At 34.0% G+C, this 27,246-nt stretch overlaps 2 protein-coding genes, 1 long non-coding RNA gene and 2 other non-coding genes across 5 annotated transcripts; all 5 read right to left on the reverse strand.

Annotated features, from left to right (window-relative positions):
- Window positions 1-4,218: 4,218 nt before the first annotated feature.
- Window positions 4,219-4,677, reverse strand: LOC106670479 (barrier-to-autointegration factor-like). The gene is made up of 2 exons (XM_014400889.2): window positions 4,461-4,677; window positions 4,219-4,402 (listed from the first exon to the last, which is right to left on the reverse strand). The coding sequence occupies exons 1-2, from the start codon at window positions 4,584-4,586 to the stop codon at window positions 4,277-4,279; spliced, it is 252 nt and encodes an 83-aa protein (XP_014256375.1). The 5' UTR covers window positions 4,587-4,677; the 3' UTR covers window positions 4,219-4,276.
- Window positions 4,678-5,481: 804 nt separating this feature from the next.
- Window positions 5,482-5,693, reverse strand: LOC112127443. Its single transcript, XR_002910573.1, has one exon. It is a non-coding gene; the product is annotated as a small nucleolar RNA U3 (small nucleolar RNA).
- An 830-nt stretch (window positions 5,694-6,523) lies between these two features.
- LOC112127445 lies at window positions 6,524-6,716 on the reverse strand. The gene has a single exon (XR_002910575.1). It is a non-coding gene; the product is annotated as a U2 spliceosomal RNA (small nuclear RNA).
- A 1,864-nt stretch (window positions 6,717-8,580) lies between these two features.
- On the reverse strand, window positions 8,581-14,123 carry LOC106670357. Its single transcript, XR_001341063.2, has 3 exons — window positions 13,937-14,123; window positions 9,212-9,483; window positions 8,581-8,840 (listed from the first exon to the last, which is right to left on the reverse strand). It is a non-coding gene; the product is annotated as an uncharacterized LOC106670357 (long non-coding RNA).
- Window positions 14,124-14,392: 269 nt separating this feature from the next.
- On the reverse strand, window positions 14,393-27,223 carry LOC106668282 (general transcription factor IIH subunit 2). The gene is made up of 7 exons (XM_014396892.2): window positions 26,912-27,223; window positions 21,478-21,679; window positions 21,316-21,405; window positions 21,034-21,252; window positions 20,618-20,874; window positions 20,306-20,561; window positions 14,393-14,560 (listed from the first exon to the last, which is right to left on the reverse strand). The coding sequence occupies exons 1-7, from the start codon at window positions 26,974-26,976 to the stop codon at window positions 14,429-14,431; spliced, it is 1,221 nt and encodes a 406-aa protein (XP_014252378.1). The 5' UTR covers window positions 26,977-27,223; the 3' UTR covers window positions 14,393-14,428.
- Between the last annotated feature and the right edge of the window lie 23 nt (window positions 27,224-27,246).

Genomic DNA, 27,246 nt, shown 5'->3' on the forward strand with positions numbered 1-27,246 from the left:
TTAATCGACGATTGAGGGCCTCTACTACTATGATTATGAATTAAATGCTAAATTTGATACCATTGTCAAAAATGAAAGGGCAATCATTTGTAAAACGTTGTTGCACTTTACTAATGTAAAATTCATTCTAAATTACACGGTTTTGAAATTGAAATTTTCAGTGTGGAAAGTAATTAAGGTAATTGTCACGATTTCTTCTCAAATTGCTCACCATACGAAAAAGAACGTTTAGACGTATATGACAGAATTGCTATAAAACATTTCAAATTAATTTTAGTTTTTCATTACTAACTTGTTTGTATATAAGTTAAATTTATTTTATCTAGAGTCACTCCCGATTTCAGAGATCTTCCGGTTCCAAAGAGTACGGGTCTGGGAATTTTCGAATACTGTTTTGAACGCCAATGTGCAGGAGAGCTTCTTATTGGATTCTGCTTCACATGCTCCATCTGAGTGTCGTCTTGAGTGACTTTCATGGCATAACATCGTTGCCTCACAGAAGTTTCGAATAAATCGAGCGTAGGAAATTTTACGTCAGCATGAGAATTTCAAAACTTTGTCGTGTGACAGGATCCAAGCAACGAAGAGCTATATGAGTGAGCAAAAAGTCAGTCTCATTGTCGATTTTTAATAATTTAAAAGCCGCCAGATTGTCTGTCACATGGACGAGAATATTTTGTAGAGATTCTAACGACGGCTTGCCAGTTGACGGCTTAAAATCTAAAACTGCATTGATATATTGGCTGCCTAGCATACGAGGACTTTCGTAAGTTTGAGTGACAGCTTTCCACGCGAGTTCGTAATTGGTGTCCAAAATGGGAAATTTGTTTTAGAAAAAACACTCAAAGCTTCCCCGTAAGCGCAGAAAGAAGGAAATGGAATTTTTCAATTGAAGGTATCGTAGTATCATTGTGAACCAATGACACGAAAATATCGCGAAAAGAAGGCCATTTCATCAAGTTTCCATCGAAAGTAGTAGTAGTAACGAAGGTTGATCGTCGGCAGTTGCGCACGGACGATTCTAGATTCGTTTAGGCTTGAAGAGTTAAAGGCGGAAACGCTTCCAGGAACAGAGGGAGTCGTTTGACACAGTCGCAAATAAAGTGACGTCACCTCATAAAAGTACTTTTCGCTGAAGATTGTGTCGTGACTTCGCTTGGCGAAGAAATTCCTGGGTTTTGTTAAGTCGCATATGATATTCTGTCAATTTGTCCCAGGTTTGATTGTATTTATCGAAATTTTCTTTTAATTGAGTATGCATAGCCATAAACAAGTTAATTTGAGACGGGTCTGCAGAAGCTAAGCGTCCTTGTTCGGTAATGGACTTAATTTCTTTAGCGTACGATATAAGCCTTCCCTTGAGTAATCTGAATCGTCATTTCCGACGAATCTCCCCCTTCGGCCATGTTGAGGATTTCCTTTGTTCAGAGAACCAATTCCTTTGTTACGAAATACTAGTGTGCGTATATAAACGTTTAAATAATATCTAATTGCGGGTATCTACAATATTTCAAAACAGTGGGCGATACGTTAACGTTTAGAAAAAACAGTAGTACATGTAAAAGAAAAATAATATTTAAAAGAATTAACAATTAAACACTACAAAACTACTACACAGAAAATCAAAATATAGTATCAAACGTTAAATCCCTTACGCAACGATCCGGCCCGGAGGACCAATGTTTCGTAGACGCCGGCGGGAGTGAGTATTGGAACCTACCCTCCAAGTACGGCGTTACTAGGGATAGTTGCCGGCTGTTGCGTAAAGGACTTAAGGTTAACAAAAAGAATAATTCGTTTGATGATTAAATTTATTAACTGACAATTTATGATAAAAATACTAAAACTAAAAATCTGGCCAGAAACAAAACAAAGTTAACTAATATATAGAAATATAGATATATAGAGAATTGGTTATGAGAAAGTTAATACAAAAAATGGCAATGTTGAATTAAAAGAATAAGGACGTTCGTACGTCTTGTCGTCTCACGACAGTGAAGATCAAACGATTTGGCGCTTATCTTGGAGCTTGAGATTGGAGTCTGGGAGCCACTCGCCGGACGACGTCAAAGGTGCGTTCGTTCGTACCCGTCGGAAGCCAGAGAGCGACAGACTGGAGACCGCTGATGTACGTTCGTGCGTACGGGTTGAATCCTCGGGAGAGACTCTCTGAACGCTGAAGACAGTTGTACTTCGTGCGAACAGTTCGAAAACCAGGCAGTGACTCACTGTAGACAGCTTTGTACGTTCGTGCGTACAGGTCTAAGTCCAGGCAGTGACTCACTCCTTTTACGAAGGATTGCTGAAAATTGACCTGTTTCTCCCTCCAGCGTCGTGATCCTTACAAATTTTCTGTATTTATAACTTTTTAAAAATAATAAATTTAAAATAATAAAGGATAAGATTTCTAATTAACTAACATTTATAAAAATGTTTACATTAGCGTAAACACTAGCACACCATCAAAAAAAGATTAAACATAATAGTAAAACTACTTCTAATAGAAAACAAACCGAGGGAAAAGTCTTAATGGTAAAGGGACAAAAAATCGGATATAATAAAGACATATATTATATAAAGGAAATTGAGTGAATGAATTAGAGGGGTCAGAAATTGAATTCCATAATTAGGTCTAATCTACATTTCCAGGAGTGGCGGACATACTACATGAGCGCCCGTGGATCTGGGCCATCCAACAAATTTAACAGTGCTCCTAGAGAGGGTAAAAGATCACAAGTGCAACAACCTTATCTCGCCCAATATTGTACATTCGGCCATAAAATGCAGAGTTGTTTCCACAGATGGAGAATTGCAAAGGGCACATAACCCCTCCTTGCCCCTCAACCAAAGTGCAGAGTTCAAGTTAAGGGCCTCGCAACGGGTTTTTAGTAGCCATCTTAAGTTTGAAAGACTAAGGGAATTAAGGCTCTCTCTCTGTAGATTAAATAAAGTGTGGGGGTAATGTCTTTTAATAAGGAAAATTTAAGCCAGGACTGAGCTCGGAGTAAGCAACCGTCCCGATGCCGTTCCTTGAATCTAGATAGCAGATCTAAAAAAAGAGCAAATACAATCAGTAAGTTTTTCGTAGGTGGGACAGGTTACTTCAAATCTCTGAAAGAGCGTAAGCCATTGGGCATACCAGGCGATCTTATTCCTGACGACTGACATCATCAAATCATGCCAATTTTATGTAAGGGGAATTCAAAATTTTGAAAATAAATGAAAAGTGAAGTTTTAAGGTGTATATATAAATCAGGTCAGTGGACGTTTCTAAATAAATCATGTAGTTTGGGGTAGGGTTAGGAAGAGCAAATAACTTACGAATAAAAAATCTTTGGAATTTCTCGACTTCATATTGTTGGTAGCCCAGCTGTAACAGATGATTGACCGACACACCGAGTGAGAAATTTTTTAAACCATCTCTGAATAGTGCTGTCAAACGCTGCCATCACCCCAGACTTCATTAATGTTTCTGGCTGACTCTGGCCTATGAGCTGATGCCAAAAAAAAAAAAAAAAAAAAAGTTTCTGGCCGTTTGGGCAATGTTCTGACTGTATTTAAACTCAAAATGAAATTATACAAAAATCACCTTACAATTATATGGATGAATCATATTGTATTATCTACAAATACAGTGGTACTGTATACTGGCACTTTCTAATAAATCATGCCATCACTTAAATCAAAAGGCCAATTCAATGTCAATTTATATCAACACCATTTTCCACTATGGGTGTCAGTCTCTTAAATAAAGTGACTGCAGACATTTCAAAACAGGGTTTAAGAGTCATAACGGGGACATCTGAAAGAATATGCTAGTATATAATTTCAAATGATACCTTCATAAAATTAAGAGATCTGAAACAACTAGCAGAATAAAACACATTAATTAAATAGGTATTGTAAAACGCTCTAACCCTGACAGCCAATTAGGTGATGGTAAAAGCCATCCAGATCTTAAAAATGATCTATACAGTTGATGAGTAAGATAAAAGTATGGTACATAAGTAAGGACGGAACATGACATTTGACTATCATAAAAATTTCTGGAACTTTGCCCCTCAAAAAAGTTTTGAATATGTTAAGGAAGTTGGCGTAATAGATTGATATCAAGGTCAAGCGGGTTCAAAGATAGCATGGATGACTCATGAACATGACACAACGAAATGACACATGCTGTATTTATTAGTTATAAATGCAATAATATTGAAAAATATAGTTAAAAAATTAAAATTTAATTATTAAAAATAAATTTTACATATTTTACAAAAACTCATCACACCAATCGGTTGTAGCAGTCATTGGACTGTGTTGAATTCGCCTGGCAGGTGTCCCTCATCCAGTCTTGAAAGAGCGCTCTGTTTTTCCTGAGGACGAGAAACTGACCCAGGACGACGTAAGCCTGGACAAGGGTCGAAATTGCATTCTTAGTGTATTTACAGATGGAAAGGGCGGCTTACTCTGTCGAATCCCTGTTGTTCCAGCCTTGTGCCGAGGACTTCGCCGATGCCTGCCAGCTTAGTCACCGGTTTCTCGTTCATCGGCTCCGCGATGAAGTTCCTGTGCTTTTGACTACTGTGCGACATCTTCCTGTGAAATGGTTCTTGCTAAACTGTGTGAAACCACGAAACCAATAAACGAAAGCTCTGGTACCATGAGTGGGGAGGATCAAAGAATCGATAAAAAAGAATCGACTCACTTCAGGGATTGAATCGAAGGGAATCGATTCGCTTAAAAGAATCATACTTCCCACCACTAGTACACATTTTCGGCAGTAGCTCCCCGAGGCAAAAGTGGCCAAGGCCAGTGCATCCCGTCGTAAAACTCCCACAAATACTCTATGAATTAGTTTTATGAGAAGCGCATTTCACGAATGAATATAATTATCAACTTTTTTTGGTCTCAACCAAAACCTTATTATTGAAAATAATTACCAAACGATCTCGTATTTTTATTTTGTTGTTACCCATGTTTTTTTTTCTCGTTCGATTGGACCGGACGGAGTGCGGACACAATATCAAATTTTCGCCCTGGGGAGTTAATGTGGAATCCGATCGGTTTTATATTTAGTTATTCAGATATCGAGAGATGCGGTCGGGTGTGATGTAGGTTTCCGAAAAACATTTTCTTTATCGTGCCAACGTTTCGATCTTTTATTGAGACCATCTTCAGGGCCTGGGATTTACAAACAATGTTTACATTTAACAATTACATTTATGATGTGGATAAGTGAATTTATACAATGCAAAATATATTTTATATTCAAACAAAGTATTTCTACTCACTCAGTGTTTGTCTTTTGTGTAATTGTGCCACCATCCTTGCGTGTCATGTTGAGAGTGCCTGTGAGATTGTGCGGTTTTATGTTTAGTTTTGAAGGGTCATTTCACTTCAAAGAAGCCGACGCCTTACACAAAATTGTCTTTTATAACCGACTAGGTCCTTCCCACCCGTTTTATATTGTTTCATTTTTTTTAAAGAACCACTCAGAAAGCGTACTCCCCACGCCTTCCCTGGTAAGGGAAAGCTGACGGTCATCGATGTTTTGGAAGTTCGCATTACTGAACTTCCAAAACTGCCTCACGCTCAGGGGAGAACGCCACGCTTCCTCATCGTGGTTTAAGGTATTCGACTGTTGTAGCCGGATTTTGTGAAGATCTACTACAGAAATGATCCTGTAGAAGTATGATCTTAATTGTACCCTGGGCACGACTTTCCGGTCTAATGGTGAAACGGCTCTCGGCCGACTGGGAAGTCGACGTCTCAAATCTAAAACAACTCCTTTTGACAAATTTTACATTTATCGACTTAAAGTCGAAATTAAAGAAGGATAGTTATGTTACATTTTCAAATCTTTGCAACGTTATGTACACAATTGTTATGGTAATGTAACACGATGTTTTAGTCAGAAGTAGTGTATAATTGAGAAAGCGCTACCTTACGGCAACTTTCCATTATTAATAGCACGTTGGTTCGGGGAAATGTACGTTAGATAGAGAAAATAATTCTGGGCCCCTTTTGTAGATAAATACATAATGCATCTATTAATTTGAGAATAATCGTTTTCTGTCTTGTTAATTGTTGCGACAATTAGGGCGAAGAACAAATTTCATGAAGAACAAAGCAGCGTAGATCGATCTGGATTTTATTTCTTGCATATTTACTAATAACTAACACTGATTACGTATTACGAAAAATTAATTTATTACGCGTAATGTCGCAAATTAGATGTAAGTTTATATTTGCGATATTTACGTATAAATTAATTTTCGTCATCAGTTAGATAAGCTAGATAAAATAAGATAGATCTAGATAAGATAAAATCCAAATCAATCTAGGCTGATTGTCCTTCAATGTAATAATAATACTAACGATACAACAATTTGTACGCTGATTCATTTATCCCTCACTCAACGGTCATCAAAATTTAACAATTAATTTTTCTACATGGAAATTGTTTTCTTTATATTGTGTTAGTTGTTTTAGTATTTCCACAATTTCCGATTTTTCTTATTCATAAACAATCAGGTGAGCCGTTCCTGGAAGTACTGCAATACCAGGTCAACCCGCGACAGAGGTGGAGCAAGCCCCTAGCACTCCGTCATTTTCCAAAAATCAGTTTAATCTACTGGACTCCCTATGGAAGTCGTACCAGAGATTAAGCTGATAAGAACAGATACTACACTTTGATCTTAGCCAAAAGGCCGAGAAGCGATGCTAATAAAATCTTGAACCGCTCGGTTATACCCCACACCGATGATACGGCAGAACGGGAAGTTGATGCAACGTACATTCTTATTTATTAATTATCAATTCTTAAAATAACAAATCTTTTTACTATTACGGTTTTACATGCGCTATAAATTGAAACCATACAAGTTGCCGTTTAACACTTTCATCGATAACATTATTTAAAAAAAAAATTAAAGTTTATTTGGCTAAACGTTTAATTCAATCTAGTTATTAGCTTAGCCGTCAGATCGCAGTCATGCCTAACATTTCAATTACAACTGTCAGTCCATTATTTGTTTAAGTATATTAATAAACAGTAATAAGGATAGAAATAAAAAATAAGAAAATTAAATATAATAATGAGTTATTCATTAATAGTCTTGATTACTTCCATCCTAACAGAATCAGTATCTCTTAAAACTATCACTCAAACAATTTGAAACAAAAAATTCAAATTACCAAATATTAAAAAGAAGCTTTAAAGAAAAACTAACAAAGATAAGATTGACTATTCAAAGATTTATTTACAAAATTCCATTGTAAACACAAGTGGGAGATTTTTATCCGAGTATTTGCCTCTAATCCTCGAAAAGGAACATTTGGTGTAAGATAATCGATGTATGATTGTCTAAGAGTTAATTAAAAATATTAAGGGCGGCCATTTTTTGCCTCTCAGTGCAGTTTCAAAGTTCTGATCAAAACAATATATTTATCAAAAGCTTGATGAAGGAATTGTGTTTTCTTTTCTTTCCAAATGGCCTTATATCTGATTTGTAATTGAAACTTATACCCAGCACCTTCCTTCAATTGGTGGTAACAGAGCAACATCTGGCATAGTTATTCGAAAATCGTGAGATGCGGTCTGGTGTGATGTAGGTTTTAGAATTCTGAATTAAAAAAAAAAAAAAAAAAAAAAAGCCCTGAAGATGATCTCAATAAAGGTCGAAACGTTGGCACAATAAAGAAAATGTTTTTCTGAAAACTACATCACACCAGACCGCATCTCACGATTTTCGAATAATTATTGACTAACGGTCATTAATCACCACACATCTGGCATAGTTCTAAATGAGAAGAAAATTCCAAATACACCGCATGTATGAGTTTTAATTGAAGTTATGGATTGGGAATAGTAAAAGAACAAACAATGTATTATTAGTCCTATATATTATATGTTCGTAATTTTATTATGTTTATAGAAGTTAATAATACTAATTATTTAAAGAACTAGCATATTGTGCAATAAGTATGAAAATAGAGATTTAATGGAATAAAGATAAAGATGCTCCAAAACAATGCAGTCTTTTTCAAAGATTGGCAATTTAATTTGTTTATACAGCAATTAAGTTAATACTATTTTTTGGATTTGACTTGTGATGATAATTAAATTACTTAATTAAACAGTAGAAGACAGAGTGACTGTGTCTTAAAATTTAAAAAGCATATCCTACCAAAGCTTCTTTCTATTTATCTATGTTAAAATAGCTGTCAAACAACTTCACAAAATTGATTTACTTTCAGTGTACAAAAATAAAATGTGCTCAGAACCCGTAAGCAAATAATTTAAACTAATGCAAATTTATACAAACTCATAAATTTATTTTAACTGATCAAATGTATTTAACAAGACATTTACCAATAATGCCAAATATAAACTATATGAATTTAGTGTTATTTAGCTTAGTGGAAGACAATTGTGTTATCTTAAAGATAAATTGTTTATAATAATTATTATTGAAATAACGAAAGGCATTGGCACGTGTAATAGTAAATAAATATAAATAAACCAGTGTTTTTTGTTGTAGTAATGTTGTAAAGCTAAAATAATAAAACAAAAACAATTGAACATAAATCAATGCTAGTAAACCATATAATTAGCAAATATAACAATCAACAGTGATCAGAGATAACAAGAGCTCAGTAAAAACACAAGTTTAGTCTTACATACTAATTTCAATAAATTATTTGTACTTGTACAAATTTTTTTGTTAAATTTTTTTTATTAATACATTTTGATGTTTCACATGCGGTCAGTCTGTTGCTCCTATTAATCTGGTTAACTCCATTTGCTGCATGCCGTTTTTTTGTTATTTACACTGTGGCAGTGGCTGTAATATAAATAAACAATGAAAATTACATATTAAGTTGATTGTACAATTTAGGAAAAATAAGATATAAACATAGAGAATTGTATGCTTTTTATTTGCTAACTTTAAATAAGCAATACCAATGAAAATCTTGATTCAAGTACATCTTACATTCCATCATTTTAACATTCTTGGAATGTTTGGATACAATTTTTTTCTTTCAAATTTTATTATAAATTTAAAAAGCAAGCTTTTGGTATTTGATAAATATTGATAAAGCTGTTCATTTAAAATGTTATTTCTATTATTCCCTGTGTAATCAAATAAATTATAAATATGAAAGAAAATCAATATTTAAATGGTGAGCATCAAAGATTGAGGAAAAAACTTACTGAAATTTCAACATGTACAGAATCACTGCTCCTTTTTCTCTCATTCATTCGAAAAAGCAGCACATATCCTTTCGGAACAGAAGCCGGGGAAACGCACTCCTTGGAGTAGGAAAGCTTCAAAATCTTTAAAAGGAGGAATCCAAGGTGCCAGGACGCCACACACAAGGTACGGCAAGAAGACGAAACACGCTATCCACCAGGAGGCGAAGATAAGGATGAGCAACCAGAGCAAAACCATTAACACATTCATGTTGCCTTTAGTGTATTGCTAACTGGAAAACAACCTACAGTTAATGAAAGCTTATTGAAAAATTATATTTAGCAATATGTACTCTGACTCAGCAAATGATGTAATCAATTGGAGTTAACATTCCCTACCTCTGAGAAACTAATGTAATTTGTCCTTGGATAACAAAATACAAAATAAAAATTCCAGGAGTAAATAAAATCAAAATAAATCTCAGGAAATATTCATTTTCAAATTAATCAATTGCATTAAAACTAAATGGGTTTAATTACAAATAGATTATTGTGTAAATAAAATTTCCCATAATCAATCGTATAAAATAAAAAATATTTATAAATTAACTAAATTGATTAAAATTTCGAAATCCATTGGTTTTCCAAGAAAGTTGGATCTTCTGTTGAGTCATCTCCTAGAGACTCCATTGGTTGAGATAAAAAAGGCTAACCACCCCTTATTTGTAATTCCCATGATGAGTGGATGTTTGCACACCACAGCTTGCAGCCTATTTTCATGCCTCTACTACACATTCTAATATAATTGAAGGAGTTCAAATCTCACTTTTTTTTTTACTTTGATTTTGAATTTAACAATTTGGTGGGGAACATGTTTTTTTTAAACTGAATTTCTATTTGGCACAATAATGAAAAAACAGGAATAAATTTTATATTTAATTTAAAATGGGATTTTGGCATACATTTGGCTTTCCGAATTAAGAATTTTAAAAGGATAAATTAAAGGTTTGGATGACAATAGAATAGATTAGTTTATGAGAGAATGTTTGGAGCCAGAACTTTAAAGCACTCAGAATGGATATAGCTAACCTAAGATAGAAGGTTTGGATGTTAGGGCGTGAAATGACCTTAGCAGTTAAAATGCCCTTAAAAATTAATAATAATAATAATAATATAAAAAACTTTTTTATAATTAATTAATTACTACTTTATGCAAAATTAGGTTGAAAAATTAACATGATGAAGAATATATAGAATATATACATACATTAATAGTAAGTTTTAAGTAATTAAGTAGTATGGTATGGTATGGTATGGTAGAAAAGGATACTAGGAAGCGGGGTTTGCACTCCCCGGGCACTGCAGCCTTCTGGCTTATTGTACCTTCCCAGTTCCCTAGTTTAGTCAATAGACTCAATCCTTCTTCTCAGAAGCATCAAGTCATTGACTGTTATTGCTGCAATTTGGNTGTTATAAAAAGTTATCAAGTTATAAATGTATAAGGTAATATGCAAGGCTACACAAATTTACAAGTTAAAAAGCAAAGAACTTAATAAAGTACTTTGCTTTATAACTTGTAAATTTGTGTGACCTTGCATTATCGTAAGATTACGATCTTACAACTAGCCAAATTATTTGTATTTCAAAGCTATACATTTTCACTTAGTTTGGTCATTTTGGGTCATAAATCTAGCTGTTTCAGTTTGTCAGATAGAACATCTTTTCATTTTACAAAATCAATGTTATGATAAACCATGCAAATATGAGATTTTATGCTTTTATTTTGAATAAACAGCATTTTTTAAACAATTCTTCACACTATAAAGACAATATATGAATATAAGAAGATTATTTTCTCGGCTTTACCTTGACTCTCTGCACATAAGAGGGAATAAGAACTTTTGTCAATTATATATTTATCAATTTGTATTCATTCCAAAATAAATTTTAGTTCATATAAATAACAAGATTTTTAACACTATTAGACAGCTAAATGATTTTACTGCCTTTTCTTTTGTTATCTTTGCTTCGGAGTATCTTCTGGTAAACAGTCTTTTCGCAATGTTATGTTCAACTTTCTGGTTATGACATGTTACAATTCTTCTGGAGAGAAAAAACTCCATGAAGAACAGTTCAGCGTTAAATCATCACCAATTAATCTGATCAATTGAATCAGGTTTAAGGTGTGCAATCAGGAAAATTGTCAATCATTGCATCAAAGTTCTTTTTTGAAAATATACGTGAATACATAATTATACTGGGGGGGGGGGTTCTGTGGTTGCAACTGTTAAGGTGTTGACATGGCGCTCATCACTGTAATGTAAAGGTCCCGGGTTCTAAATCTCTTAGAAATGAGTTTTTTAAATTTATATATTTTTTTTTTTTTCATAAAACACCGTAACAGTAACCATGAGGGTTCAACTTCATAGTTGAAATGCCCTTGTTAAGAAAAGTAAAATATAAATAAATAATTATATTTCTCTATAATACATATCCTTTACCAAAAATTCTATCCTTATGTTTTTGGAATTATTGTTTTTTATTTATTTTGTGTATCTTTCTTAATATCTAACCAATTTGTCTGTAAGAGCAGAAACTAGAACAAAAACCAACCAAGTAAATTTTATTGTTTTCGAAGTGCCATGTTGTACAAAATTGCACCACTAAATACTTTTTGAAAAATCAATAAATTTTACATTAGAAAAAGTATTTTTCGATGTCAAGTGACAATTAGTAGAATAATGCAACTCTGACTGAAATGTATTTATCAGTGTGAAGCTATCTATAATGTGAATCATAGGTAAGTTTGGTTCATCAATTATATATTTACAATTACTATTTCAATCCTTCTAAACTTTATTTACATACTAACTAAAAATAGAGTCTCAGGACCACACATAGGCCAAATCCATCCAAAAAAAATTAAACCATAAAAAAAATTCTCAATAACAAGTGTATAGTGTAATAACACTATTTGAAAATCCTCATGGCAAACTGGAAAAATATGTTCAAAAAGGAGAACAAAAAATGTTTCTTAAAAGTTTATCTTATCTGCTTTTTATCAGGCGTGAACAAAGAGCAAGTCTTTCTTGGCATTCATACTACGGCTGGTCAGAAGACAAAAAAACAAATCTGATCGCATCTTATCTTTAACTGTATAACTGGGTTGGGACAATTATAATACACTCTGTTGTGAATGAGCGTCAATTATTCAGGTTCTATTTGAAGGGGGTCTGAATTTTATTACAAATTTTTTTTAAAATAAACAATGAATTCATTAAAAATACATTTGAGACGAGGAAGTGTTTATATTTTCTCATCTGGTAAATCATAGGCAGGCTAACAGGGGCTTGTTTAGTTGTATAAGGTTCCTTCAACTTTCTCTCTCAGCTTTATTTATGGGCTGGCTAGAACCTCGACGGAATTTCACTGTTGGGCTTAAAAGAATCGAATAAATTGAATTGCTAAAATGAAAGCTGAAGCTGAGCATAAACATTCTCTTTCCTTTTGTATGATTTTGGTTTATATAATTATTCACAATAGTGAAAAAAAACAAGAATCTTAAGGAATGAGAAAACCTTTTAAGCCCTATCTAATCAAAATCAACATTCCTTCAATTAATTAGTTACATAATAGAGCAATCATCTTAATAATTTTTCCATCAAGAAAAAAAATATGTATGTACATTAATAGACAAAAAAGTTTTACTATGGCAATTTATATTTTAAATAAGTATCAACTTTATTTTTATTCGACCCAATAACAATTTTAATCTTCCAAAAATATCACATATAAGACCAAAACAAAAGGTTAAAATTGGTGGAAATATGAAGAAATAGTCTCATGCGTGAAAACCTTGATTTTAAAATGTAGGATGTCAGTTTTAAATGGCTATTTAAAAGTGCAAATGATGAGTCAAGTATGACAAGCATGACAGCTTTCCTAGATTGTCAAAGATGAACAAGTTACTCCAATGATAACCATAGTTTTTAAAAAAAATATGTTTAAGAATCCCTTAATCATCCTACATAATTAAAAATAAAATACAAATTCTAAGAGAATAAATGACTCCATGCAAATGTGTGAAAGGCCAACCAGAATTTATTTTTATGGTCATTATTACCATATAAATACAACATTTTTAACAAATACAAAATTTTTCAGGATATAGTGAATAAATGATTAATGCAAACAATGATGTAGAATTACATTTTAAAAAATTAATTTTTTTAAAAGGATTTTAATACTGAAATTTTCTTTCATCCTGATAAATTCTGATCTGTATTTATTTTAACCCCAACTAAGTTATTTTTTAACAATGGGTATTTCTTAATGTTTTTCATGTTAATAGAGTAATATTATCTATTATATTATATATATATATTTTTTTTTTAATCACAAAACTTCAATTATATGCTATGGCCAAATTTTCAACCAAACATCTAATTAATATTGCAGAAGCTTTAAGAAAACTGAGAAAAAAGTGCCACATATAAATTGTTGACACACATAAATAAATAAACTGTTTTGATGATTTAGTTTCATTTTTGTAAAGTATTAACTTGACTGTAAATTTTTTGCCTTTATTTAACTTACGAGAATTTCTGTTGTAAAAAAAAGATAAATAAATGTTTTGGATATAGTGAGTTTCAAATACACAGTTTTAAATTCATCAATTTGTTTTACCATTGAAAAAATCTATTTTTTAACACCAAAGGCATTTTTGAGCAGAGATCACAAACTCACCTCTCACGACTAAAAAATACTGCGAGACTAAAAATTCCAACGTTTCGTCTTAGATTAATTAACTATTTTCATGCTTAACAGTGCAAGTGTTTAAGGACTTTGAGGTCTGTGTAGCTGCAGTTTCACTTGGTGGGGCACTCCTCTCACGAGTCTTTCTCCTACCTTGTTCTGCCCAGGAAAGAGAGTGGGGCATGCGGTGATGGGTGTGGTTCTATTTCAAAATAGCTCTCCCTTGCTTAACCAGCCTCATCTTCTATGCAGGAGAGTGAGAGAGCCCACTGTAAATATCCACTTGATATTCGATCGTGTATAATTATAAAACTGCTTACACCCGCTTTTGCCCTTCTGCACAAATTTAGAGAAATAAATCAACAAAATAAAATTAAAGCTACTTTCTGTTTTTCTATAAACACATTTTTTATTTAAAATAACAAAAAAAAATTGTAAACGATATTTTATTAAATAAATTATATACATTTTTGATATAAAGAATCAAGAATTTTCATCAATCTGTTGAAATTTCTTTTGGTTCGTTGCACATCCCGGGCACGTGTGAAGTGTGTCATGTACAAACATATCACAGTCAATGCAAAAAACTCTCGAGCATGTATCACATCTGAAAATCTGTAAAAAAAATCATACAATTTACAAAAATACAGATTGATTTGTGTAAAGAATCAGCTTAAGTAATATAGAAACTTAAGAGTTATAAAGTTAAGAGGAAACTAAAATTAAAATAAATATTTGAAAAATGTAACACATTTAGGGGTCTTGGAAAAACTGAACTGTGTATAGTACAGTTTAATGTGAAGTTAGAAAGAGTTATAAAATACAAGGATGAATAAAAAGCCTTGACATTATTTAAATCTAATCTCGTTTGTTATGAGTTCAGTGTTGTTGTTATTGGTTTGATTTTAATGCGGACCAGACCTTTTCTAGGATTGCACTATTAATGTTTACTTTTTAAATAGATGGTATTCAACTCTAATCCTATATAAGTTAACCTTGTGAACTGTTAATATGTATGTGATTAGTTAAATACAAAATTCAAAAAGCTAAATAAATTCTTGTTATCTGCAGGAATATATACCAAGCACCACTGCAGATAATGAGACGTATTTTCTTCTATTTGCATACAAATGAGACTCTTTCTGTATTGTGTGTGTGTGTATCTTCAATGTTATATATGAATATTCAAATATTTCACTTTTTTTCGATAAGGAAAATACAATACAGTAACATACATACATAATGATTCATTCATTCAGGTTCCCATTTTCAACTCGACTAGGGACAACTGTAAATGAATGAAAGCGTATGTAACCGTAATTTAACCGATGCCATTAAGCTTGTTGATTTTTCTATTACTTTTTACTTAACTCTTGTGTTGCTGTTGCGATAACAGATAATGTTTTTTTCCTGCTTATGTTATCTTTTTTTTCTTCTTTTTTATGTACCCTCTAGTGTACTCCTCTATTAGGGCTTTCCTAAACGTAATTTTCTTTAAAACCTTTGAACAAAAATGTAACTAACTTTGTTTTTTCTTTTTTCAGGTTACTTCATTTGGGATGTGTAGGAATTAATCGACCAATGTGCTTTTTACTTGCGTTATTTAAGAGATCGATTTCGGGGCATCTGTCTCCCCTCGTCAGTCTTGAGTTTCTAAAATGTACAGGTTGTATATTACTTTACAAATGTTACTTTACAAAAGTAATGTTCTTTTTATAAATATTTAACTGTAATAAAAAACTGTTTTGTAAAATAATAAGTAAATCTGTACATTTTAGAAACTCAAGACTGATGAGGGGAGGCAGATGTCGATCAATTAAATAAAACAAGTAAAATGCACATTGGTCTGATTAGTTCCAACAAATCCCAAATGAAGTAAAAATGTTAACTGTTAGTACTATTTTGTAGATAAAAAGATGCCTGTCACCGATCACAGCTCACGTCATAATTTTTTTTTTCTAGTATAAAATTTTGTATGTTATTTTTCAAATTCCTCACTCTTGTAGGAAAAAGGATTGGCTTAGCGCTATTATTTGCACCCTAATCCCTTACCCTTCGACTATTGTCCTGGTTTTTCCGTTTACACCAGTGGTTCCCAAACTTTTTTGACCCATGGACCCCTTTTTATAGTCAAAAATTGCCCACGGACCCCCAAGTGAAAAAGCCTCATAAAAAAACAATATAAAATTACAAATTAAAAAACCGTTTTGTTGAACTAGTACTTTTGAAATTATAAATTATAAATATATAAATTATAATAATTACTTTTGTTTAAAATAAAATATAAAAAAATTAATGACTTGGATGAACGTGATGAGATGTTATGAGCATATAATTTCTAATCGGTTTCTTTCTTTTGTGATGAGGTTTATAATGGAACTGAATCCACGTTCTCCCCAATAGAAAGACGGGAAAGCAGTCAACAACTCCTGTACAATAGCCCATAATGCAGGATATAAAATTGGGATCTGTTTTTGTAACAAGAATTTGTGGTATCCTTGTTCAAACATTGGTTTAAGTTCCTCATTTGTGGATATTTCAATAAGCTGCTCCTGTATTAGTATGGATTCAACTGTGTTCAACACCCAGTCGGGAATATCCAAGTGAAGAATGTCTTCAAATCTTTGGTTCAGGTCTATATGAAGAGCCGTTAAGTGTAGACGGTAAGCGAGGAAATTTTCATCTCTAATTTGCAATTTCGAAATATTTGGAAACTGAGAGCATTCTCCTCTTCCCAAGTTTTGTTTGTAAAGAAAAAGTTTTGCAACAAACGCAGATATTACGCTTTTAGTTTTGATTAAATTTAATTGGTCACCTTGTAGTTTCAAATTAGTTTCGTTAAATTTTGCAAATAATTAAGGTTTTTAGTTGAGATAAAAAAGTCAATGGCACAAGCGGGATTTGAACCCACGATCTTCGGCTAGATACGTCGCTGCTCTACCACTTGAGCTATCGTGACCTCGATCCACCTGGACACTAACTTCCCATCTCAACCCCTCCTTTTTTGCCATTTTTCAAGGAGGGAAAATTCAAAAAGGTGGGGGTGGATCGAGGCCACGATAGCTCAAGTGGTAGAGCAGCGTCGTATCTAGCCGAAGATCGTGGGTTCGAATCCCGCTCGTGCCATTGACTTTTTTATCTCAACTAAAAACCTTAATAAATTGTAATATATTAATTGGTCAAGCGGACGACGAAATTAGTGAATTTGCAAATAACTCAGACATGTAGGCTATGTCATTTTTTAAGTTAATTAAATTGTGGCGCAAATCATTGTCTTTGGTTTCCAGGAATTCCAACACCGAATCAAAGAGCGCATAAAAATTTAAACATGCACTTTTAGATAACCAACTTACTTCTGTTTTATATTATATTATTTTATATTATAATTTATTTTATATTAAACCTTGCACAGACCCCCGACGTTGTTCAGAGACTCCCAAATCAATTTTAATTTTCCACGGATCCCCTGAATGATACTGGGGACCCTTGGGGGACCACTTTGGGAACCACTGGTTTATACCAAAGCTCTCACATTTCCATTTCACACAGAAAGTGAGTTAAATAGATGCTAACTCTGATATTTTGAAAGTTTTGGAGGTAGGAAGAACAAAAATGTTTTTCTTGATGGTCGATGCTGTCTTTCCTCTGGTAACGATAATAAGCATTTTACCAGATGTGACAAATGCAAGCAAATCGTATATGCTAAACATTCAGTGGTGATCAAAAATGGAATACTTGTTATGTAGGGTATTCATAAAGTTATAGTTACAAAATTATGAGAAAATGAAATTATGTGAAAAAATTTTTTATCATACCTACACATGAAAATTTGTATTTGAATTATATAATGTAAATAAAATTTTAGAGTACATATGAAATTTTTTATTTATGTCACTTATGTATATACTAAATGCTAATATTCCGAAATAATAAATAATAAAAATACATAAACATTCAAAAACTTATTATTGTAGTTTTTCAGTTTGAAAAATATTGGGTCTAAAAAGACCTGAGCATTCTCACGATTCAACTTTCCTTATATTTCATTATATTTAGTGGTCTATTGATCAAATTACTTCTTTTTATGTTTTGAAATTTTACTTACTTCTTTTTGGTTGAAATGAAAAAGTTAGTGTCACGAGCAATTTCATTTCAACCAAAACCTTACATAAAAAGATTAATTAATTGAAAGATGTAATTTAGTCATTAGACCACTAAATATAATGGACTAAATACGTAAAATGAAGTAAAACCATATTTAGATAGGTAGAATCAATCATTTATAAGAAAGAAATTCAATGGTTTGCAAATTAAAGTTATAAATTTTTATTGAAACTTGTTAAAACTGATTCAAATTACTTTCAACTTGATCCATTCCATCTACTTCAAGTAGATCCATTTTTAAAATTATCACTAGGGAAGAAAAATGATATTACTTGCTCTACAATAATTTTAATTTCTCATATCACTGACGTTCTCAATTTATCATTTTTTCCTTAAGTATACAATTTATGCAAAGAAGGTTAAGATGAAAAACTAGTGTAACGAAAAACATACAGCTATCAGATAAATACTCTGAGGCTATCGTGACTTTCAGTCCTACAAGACATCAAATCCCAATTTCAACCTACAACCTTTATGAAATTCTCTTTTTCCGTCAACATGAGCTTGACCTCCATCTGAGAATAGGTGTACTCACAATTTTTCTGGAACATATGCACTATGAACTTTTGCCTCTAGGACAAACAGAAAAGACCTATTTGTGACCTTCAGGTCCAGTTTCGTTCAAAACTTCAAAAAATTGCATACAGGCTTGGGAAATTTTGCCACTTCAGACCTGTTGTCATCTCGTTACCTTTTCAGAAGAGCCCCCCCCCAGAACAAAGTCTAAATTTGGAGTTGACTCTATTGACATATAGAATTTATTTATTTCTGAACAATTTCCTAAATGGAACATTCTTTACCAGAGTTCATTATAAATGGTGAGTAAGGATTTTATATTTAAGGCAGTTTTGGGTTGGTTTTTAAGGCAAAAACACTTGTTAATTAATTTTATGACATTAATCAAATACTTTTTCACACCATGTGAGCAAGTTTAAGAAAATAGAATATACCCAGGAGGAATTGTTTGAGCCAATGCCTATGCAGAAAAATACTTCAAAAATATTTCAAAATATTCTTAAACTCTTCTTCTAACATGTGAGACAGTTGAATATAAATAAATATAAAAAGTATTAAATAAAAATAAAAAAAAATTGCCCAGGATAAAACTGTTTGGATGCAAATTTATACAATGCAAAAAATATTTTTTTTAAATTCAATTAAAGTATTTCTACTCACTTAAAGTGTTTATTTTCTGCACAACTGTCTTGTTCCTTTGTCTGCTCTTTTCACCTCAAAGAAGCCAACTACTTATACAAAAATGTCTTTCTATACCAACTTCCTTCCCCACCCCTTCAAAATCCAACGTACATAAACATAAAACAGCAATATCTCACTAGCACTCTCAACACGACACGCAAAAATGGCACAATTACAGAGAAGACAAACACTTTGAGTGAGTAGAAATACTTTGATTGAATATAAAAAAATATTTTTTGCAATGTATAACTTCACATTTTTCCACATCCTAAATGTATTTGTTAAATTTAAACAATGTTTGTAAATCCCAGGCCCTGAAGATGATCTCAATAAAGATCGAAACTAAATTCACTAGTTTCGTGGTCTGCTTGACCAATTAATATCTAACAATTAATTAAGGTTTTTAATTGAGTTAAAAAAGTCAATGGCACGAGCGGGATTCGAACCCACGATCTTCGGCTAGATACGGCGCTGCTCTACCACTTGAGCTATCGTGACCTCAATCCACTCAGACACTAACTTCCCATCTTAACCCCACCTTTTGAATTTTACCTCCTTTTTGCCATTTTTCAAATGTCATGTAATCAATTTGATTCTCGGCGACAAATGAAATGGCCACGAAGAGCTTTAGTGAAGGTATACTTCATTTTAAACTTATTAAATTCACTAGTTTCGTGGTCCGCTTGACCAATTAATATCTTACAATTAATTAAGGTTTTTAGTTGAGATAAAAACCTTAATTAATTGAAAGATTGAAATGTCAGCACGATAAAGAAAATATTTTTCTGAAACCTACATCACACCAGACCGCATCTCACGATTTCCAAATAATCATCGACTAACGGTCACTAATCACCACACATTATTATAACACTTAAAAAATACTAATTTTTTTATCAAAGGATAGAAAAAAAATATTAGCAACAAACTTTTCCATATAAACCATATTAATATATTTTCAAATTTGTTCATTTGGGTATCAAGAAAACTTGTACTCACATATTTATCAATTTCTTTAAATTGGACGAGACAAGCAAAGCAAAATCCTTCATTTCGTCTGAGGCTCTTGAACGTTATTTGACTGAACGGCAGGACAGGAAACAAGTGGTGGTACGACCTAGCCAGATGTGGTGCAGAGACCAGAGTCAGCCCGCACACCTTGCACTCAACCGGCAACTCGCAATATTTACTCCTGCACTGCGGGCACAGGTAACCGCCGCCTTCCAGTTTACTACCTTCTTCTGCATCTAAATGGCTGTGAAATAATTCATTAATAAGGAATTTTAAAAAATAAAGTGTTATGTGACATACCACATGCACATGGCAATCGATGTAGTCTTAGTATTAGTCACTCCATGGTGAGGGAAGCCCATTTTAATCAATGCGCTTTCAGAAGCTGACGGTGTAGCAGGTGGTGGCAAGACATGCTGTAGAAGCAAGTGTTTAAAATGTACATCGTCGAGCATCACAGAATAAGTCCCTCCTGTCATGAGGCACATGTGCCTTCTCAGCCTTACTTCAGCACCTATTCCAATAACTGAAACTCTTATTCCTGTGTTTCTTAAAGTCTGAAATTCAAAATAAAATAACTTTTAATTTATTAAACTTGAATTTGTGACCAAAGTAGCATATAATTTTTCTCAATTGTTTACATGTATAAACTACAAGTGATAGACAAAAAAAAAAGGCTAGTTTCAGACATTTAATAAACAATATAGCCAAATTACATCAATTGTCACATTTATATCACCAGGATCACATGTCGTCAAGCTACCCATTATAATCAAGACCTCCCTGATGGCATGGTTTGGCATGTTGCGAAGCGAAGAGATAGCCAATTCCAGTGCATTTTGCAAAGAAGGCTCACCAGAACACGCCGTAGGTGAGCTGTAGTGCAATTTCAGGTTTTCCAGGTGTTTTTTTGTATTACCAGACAATTCTGAAAACTACGCACAAATAAAAAAAAAAGTTTAAAAAAAAAGGTAAATTGTTGAACCGAATCAACAAACCTTTTCTGCACGTTTGTTCCTTGTCAGGATAAAGCCGAGCTGGCTGAGAGGACTCTCGTAAAGAAATTCTTCCGTGAAGTTTTCAAGCAGCTAAGAAAAAAGAAAAAAAAAGTTTATTTGAACAGGCATTAATTCGAAAATTAATTTATGAAACATTTATACCTTGAGGGTGCAAAGCTGACGAGTTGGTTTGAGATCTTGGTCGAGCATGGCATCTGAAGCATCGAGAATGATATACATATGCCTCATCATTCCAAGCCTGCACGGGCCCTTTCTTTCCATCTGGGCCTTTCGTTTTGCCCTTTGTATAATGTCCGTGACAGACGCCTCAAGGTTGCCCTTGTCATCTTCTTTAATTGCCTCCCTTTAAAATATCAAATTCAATAACAGATTTTTTTTAAATTCTCATAAAGTTATGCTATTGACCTTGTACAAACGATACTGTTTGTGAATGGAGGCTTTTATAAAATAAAACATTGCTTTTCAAAAGATGCGAAAGTTTATAAAAAGAACCTAATTTTGCAATAAAAAATCCGGAAATTCCAAAGGCAGTAATGTTTATGATAAAATTGCCAGCACACTGTTCAATTGTCACCTCTAAGAGAGTGCGAGAGACTCTTTAAAGCTGCTCTTCTGCTGTACGGTCACCTCAATTAACTGATCAAAGAAAAAGAACACCTTTGAGGCCCTTGTCTGTTAGCTGAGCTGTAGTACCTGACTAGTTTATTAATTTTTAGTGATAATTAAGTTTAGCGCTATCCTGAACTTTTAATTCCAGGCTGGTTACTCCTTATTCCCACATTTATTAAAATATTATGTATATAGTTTTATTGAAAATATTTTCAAAATGATTAACCAGCAAGAAGAACTATTAGAATACGTAACATGATAATAAGAAAAATATTTCCCTACCTTCCTCGGGCCTCACCTTTTAGGCAAAGTTGGTGGAAACCGTTAAGTACAGTAAGATCCCCTAATTTTACATACCAAAGGAACCTGTTTAGTGGCCATGGTCAGCCGGTATGGGGTCTCCCTTAGGTACAGTGGGGAGGTGGATGGGTTTAAAAAAATCACTCCTATTGTAAAAGTTCAACAGGAAACACAACCAGAGGTGATGCTAGGAATTGGGCTGCAACTCATGCTGAACTGATACTGAGTCACTTGTGAGGTCTACTCAAACGTGCTTTTTCAATGCACCATCTTCAGAGAGGAACTGTCAAGAACTTTGAGAAGATCACACATTTCAAGTCCATCGCTAAATCTTGATTTATATATACCAACAGGCAGCGTTTCCAGCATGTACCAGCTAAGTCACACAGAAATTGTTACATATATTATCTACATTCACATTTACAGGAATTGAGCCAGTAATCCTTTTTTAAAAAAGGATTGAATACCGCACTCCCTCCATCATTCATCATTTCTATTGAGCCAGTAATGTTGTAAATAATTCAATTAATTAAGGTTTTTAGTTGGGATAAAAAAATCAGTGTCACGAGCGGGATTCGAACCCACGACCTTCGGCTTGATACGCTGCTACCCTACCACTTGAGCTATCGTGACTTCGATCCACTCGGGCATTAACTTCCCATCTCAACTCCACCTTTTGAACCTTTTTGAAAAATGGGAAAAAGGAGGGAAAATTCAAGACGAAGGTCGTAGGTTTGAATCCCGCTCGTGACACTGACTTTTTTATCTCAACTAAAAACCTTAATTAATTGAATGATATTAATCGGCCAAGAGGACCACGAAAATTAGTGAATTTAGTTGTAAATAATATTTGAACTGTGCTGGCATGTGTCTGTGCATGTCTGTAGCATTGGCACTCTTAATATGAATTATTTTATCTGAAGTGGTGCGTGCCTGTGGCATTAGTGAATATTTTTTATTTTGAAATTTTTACATTGTAGTGATGAAAAACAAAAATTGAATTGAATTGGTTTGAGGATATTCCATTCTATATGACTTAAGTGATTGTAGATAATTATGTCTGGTTATCACTGGTGAAATTTGAAGAAAAAATAAATTTTCTTCTGGCTTTGGGTCCCCTTGAGTAACAAAAAAGTACAAAAATTGGCAAAATTCATATAAAAATGATTACATAAATAAGCACTTAAATGTAAATGCAAAAAAACTATAAATGAGACATATTAAATAAAATAAAAAGGGGGAAAATTAACCATCCTCGGTGTTAAATTGTAGGAACTGTAGTCAAAATTGAAGTCCAAAGGTTAAGGAAGGAGCAACCAAAAGCAGTGGATTTGTAAGGTGGACCTCACACTAGTCATTGTTGTTTTTATTCTTACTGTCTGTGATATATAAAACTAGTCTAGTCATTCCATCCAACTTGTCGTCCCGAACTGTTTTTGATTTGTTTTTGGGCCATTTCCATTCTGTCTCATTTCATCTGTAAAAGGCCGTTTTTTCTCACGGATCTGTCCTCGAGGCTAGCAACCGGAAGACAAAAGTGAAAAGGTTTTCAGTGTTAACAAGAAAATAAAAAGAATTTAAGTTTATATACTTCTGATTAAAAATCAAGCCCTGAAGAAGGTACAATAAAGTTCTGAAAGCTAGACAAAGAAAATATTTTATTTGACCTCATCCCTGATAACAACCAAGAGAACATTATCTGCATAAGTTGATCTATAAATCTACAAAAACACTTCCTTCTTCATCTTCAAGTAAAATTATTGCTATCACATCTAACTGACTAACTCAACTTGACTAAAGGGTACAAAAACGAGAACAATAGCTATCATGTCAGATAGCCAAGCAACTATCAAAGCACTAAGCTCAAATCTCTTATTTAAAAGATGGTGTTGAACTGCAAAACCAAATTAAACATATTAGGTACACAGAACAAAGTCAGCTTCTACATGGGAGTAGAAGGCAACGAGAAAGCGGACTCCCTTGCAAGGCAAGAATCTGCTACACCGCTGATAGGACCCGAACCCTTCTGTGCCATTGGAACCCACACTATCAATGAGTATCTCAGACATAAGGACAAAAAGAAAATGAAGGAACAATGGAATTCACTCATTGGAACAGGCAATCCAAGAATATCCTAACAAATTTCGGAAGAAAAGAAATCACAGAATGTGTCCAAGTCAGCAGGAATAAACTGCGAATTCTAACAGGATTCTTAACAGGGCTCTGCAAACTAAATGGACATTTAAAGAAGATTGGAATAATCCAGGATGGCATATGCAGATTCTGCAGAGGAGACACCTACACACCTATTAACAAACTGTGGTGCTACACTTGGTATGGTGGAAAAGGTTACTAAGAAGTGGGGTTTGTACTCCCCAGGCACTGCAGCCTTCCGGCTTATTGTACCTTCCTAGTTCCTTAGTACAGTCGATAGACTCAATCCTTCTTAGAAGTATCAGATCATTGACTGTTGCTGCTGCAATTTGATTCTCTAAGTCTTTTCCGTACGTTAGGTTAAACCTCCATTGAGCTGTTGCTTCGCATTCGAAGATGTTGTGGGTGGCTGTTTTCTCTTCCTCATTACATAATCTGCAAATGGGATCATCGCTGTATATACCCATGTTGTGCAGATGTTTTCTCAGATGCCAGTGACGGGTTAGTAGTCCTACCACTCCTCTGAGTTTGGCCATCTCCAATTGCAGCAGTGTTTTTGCCAGTCTCGGTGAGGGTTGTTTCATCATAAGTTTACTATGTCTAGCACCGCTAGAGTTTATCCACTTCTCCTTTTGTTTTGCTTGGATCCATTCTGCGATGGAGGATTCTATTGTTTGTTTTTTTATCCCAAGAATAGGTTCGGGGCCTATGTATGGTCTTGCAGATCCTCCCCTGGCCAGTCTGTCTGCTTTCTCATTACCCAAAATTCCCCTGTGCCCTGGCACCCAAGATATCATCAGGTTGTTGTATTTCCCCAGGTTTTGGAGATTTTGGATGCATTCACTGACTAATTTTGATGTGATTCTTTTACATGCTAATGCTTTAATAGCTGCTTGGCTATCTGATCTTATGAGGATTTTTTTGTCAGTGCAACCTCTTTTAAGATTTTCCAGGGCACAAGCAACATGTATTTCCGCTTGAAAGACCGAAGTGTACTTCCCTAATGAGTTTGATTGCTCATGTTTTGGGCTTGTACAGAAAACGCCTGATCCGGTTCCTTCGTTTGTTTTGGAGCTATCTGTGTACCATATCATTGTATCTGATGCTCTCCTGTGTTCTTCCTCTCCTTTATAGTCCGTTGAGACTTTATAGAAAGTTGTGAAGATTGTTTCCGGGATCATGTAATCAGTCCCCATTTCTAATAATGGGTGTCTGATTTTTTTGGTTATGGTTGTATGCCCGAATTGTTTAGTTCCTTTCCAATTTAATTGTTTCTGGAGTCTAAGTGAGCTTTTCCTAGCCTCTCTTTGTATGAATATTTCCAGTGGAGGTAAGTTTAGCAAAGTTTCTAATGCGTTTGTAGGGGTTGTTCTCATCGCCCCTGTGATACATAGGTTTGCTAGTCTTTGTATGCTGCCTAATGTTTGGGTAGCTACTTTTTGTTGAGCTTTGTCCCACCAGATTAGTGATACATAAGTTATTCTGGGTCTTATTACTCCCGTGTATAGCCAATAGGCCATTTTCGGTTTTAGCCCCCAAGATTTTCCTAATGTCCTTCTTGTGGTCATTAGCGATATTTTACCTTTTGCTATAGTATGTTGCAGGTGAGGATTCCAGGTTAATTTCTTATCAAAGATTATTCCTAGATATTTGACCTCATTTTTTAATAGCAGCATTTGGTTATAGAAGCATAATCCTTGTATTTCTATACTTCTTTTCTTGGTGAAAGCGATTAAGGTGGTTTTTGAGGGCTGGCTTTTGACTTGAAGTCCCTGTTTTAAACACCATTGCTCCACCAGGTTTAGTGCTCTTTGGGTGAGCTGTGCTACACTTACCCGCAGGAGGAAATGCTTTGGGATGTACAATGTGACCACAGAAGAGATTCAACCATTGAAAATGGGCCTATTAATCAAGTATCCTTGTATCCGTGTACTTTAGGCAGAGTACGGAGGATACAATAGCTCCTAAACCCCGACTATTACATCTACATCACATCTAATTATTCAACTGAAAAGTTTTTAACATGTATGTTTGCATTCAACTCTCTAATTTGTTGGTCAGCGTCTGTGGTGTGAAAACTTGTGTCTGTGCAATGTCACATGATGGACACACTATGTGGGGTATATATGAATCGAGCTTAATTCACGTTCCAACTTAGAAGGGATGACTCGTGACTTGAACATCAAAAATTTGACCGGTTAAAACTCAGTCGAGCCGAAGGTCCTTACGACAGATTTCAATCAACTTCGGTTGATCAACTAAACTTGAATACTAAGAATGCGCTTAAACATAGCCCAAAATTTTACAAGAATGTGAACAGCCAAAGGTGACAAATCAAGGTAAAGTTGTTTAAATCAATAACCTGAACACAATTTTTCTGTAATGTTTTTAAATTTTACTAACTATACTTAAGAAAAAACTGGATATTAAAGGCAAAAATAGTCTATGGTGGAAGTATTGAAGAGGTAAATAATAATCTTTGTTTTTGTTTGAAGGGTTTTTTACTAATTACCAGGTCTTTTCGTAGCCGGTCTCCCAGCGGTACTCCTTGACATCGTCGTCTTCCGCGGTCGCCATTCCAGGACCAGTATCACTATCGGGGAAGCGAAGTGCTGTGAAAACTAGCGTCGTACGTGTTGTCTTCCCGAGAACTGAGAAGGTTACACGATATGGTGGGAGGGAAGAGCGACACCCGGAGGACCCAAAAAGTTCACCATCCGACTTGTTGTTCCGATCTGTTTTTGACTTGTCTTCGGGCCGTTTCCTTTCAGTCTCAGTTCGTCTGTAAAAGGCCGTTTGTCTCGCGGATCCGTCCTCGAGGCAAGCAACCGGTTCGAATCGAATCAA

The sequence above is a fragment of the Cimex lectularius genome, unplaced genomic scaffold, assembly GCF_000648675.2.
Source record: "Cimex lectularius strain Harlan isolate CLEC.00 unplaced genomic scaffold, Clec_2.1 scaffold163, whole genome shotgun sequence".
Taxonomy (NCBI): domain Eukaryota; kingdom Metazoa; phylum Arthropoda; class Insecta; order Hemiptera; family Cimicidae; genus Cimex; species Cimex lectularius.

What these genes read in the sequence shown, in the direction of transcription:
- LOC106670479 (XM_014400889.2), bottom strand. Translation starts at nt 4,586, where the DNA reads ATGTCGCACAGTAGTCAAAAGCACAGGAACTTCATCGCGGAGCCGATG. An exon ending in AACAACAGGGATTCGACAGA is followed by an intron (nt 4,403 to 4,460) that starts GTAAGCCGCCCT and finishes ACCCTTGTCCAG; the next exon opens with GCTTACGTCGTCCTGGGTCA.
- LOC106668282 (XM_014396892.2), bottom strand. Translation starts at nt 26,976, where the DNA reads ATGGCGACCGCGGAAGACGACGATGTCAAGGAGTACCGCTGGGAGACC. An exon ending in ATATAAATGTGACAATTGAT is followed by an intron (nt 20,875 to 21,033) that starts GTAATTTGGCTA and finishes TTTGAATTTCAG; the next exon opens with ACTTTAAGAAACACAGGAAT. An exon ending in TCGATTGCCATGTGCATGTG is followed by an intron (nt 20,562 to 20,617) that starts GTATGTCACATA and finishes ATTATTTCACAG; the next exon opens with CCATTTAGATGCAGAAGAAG.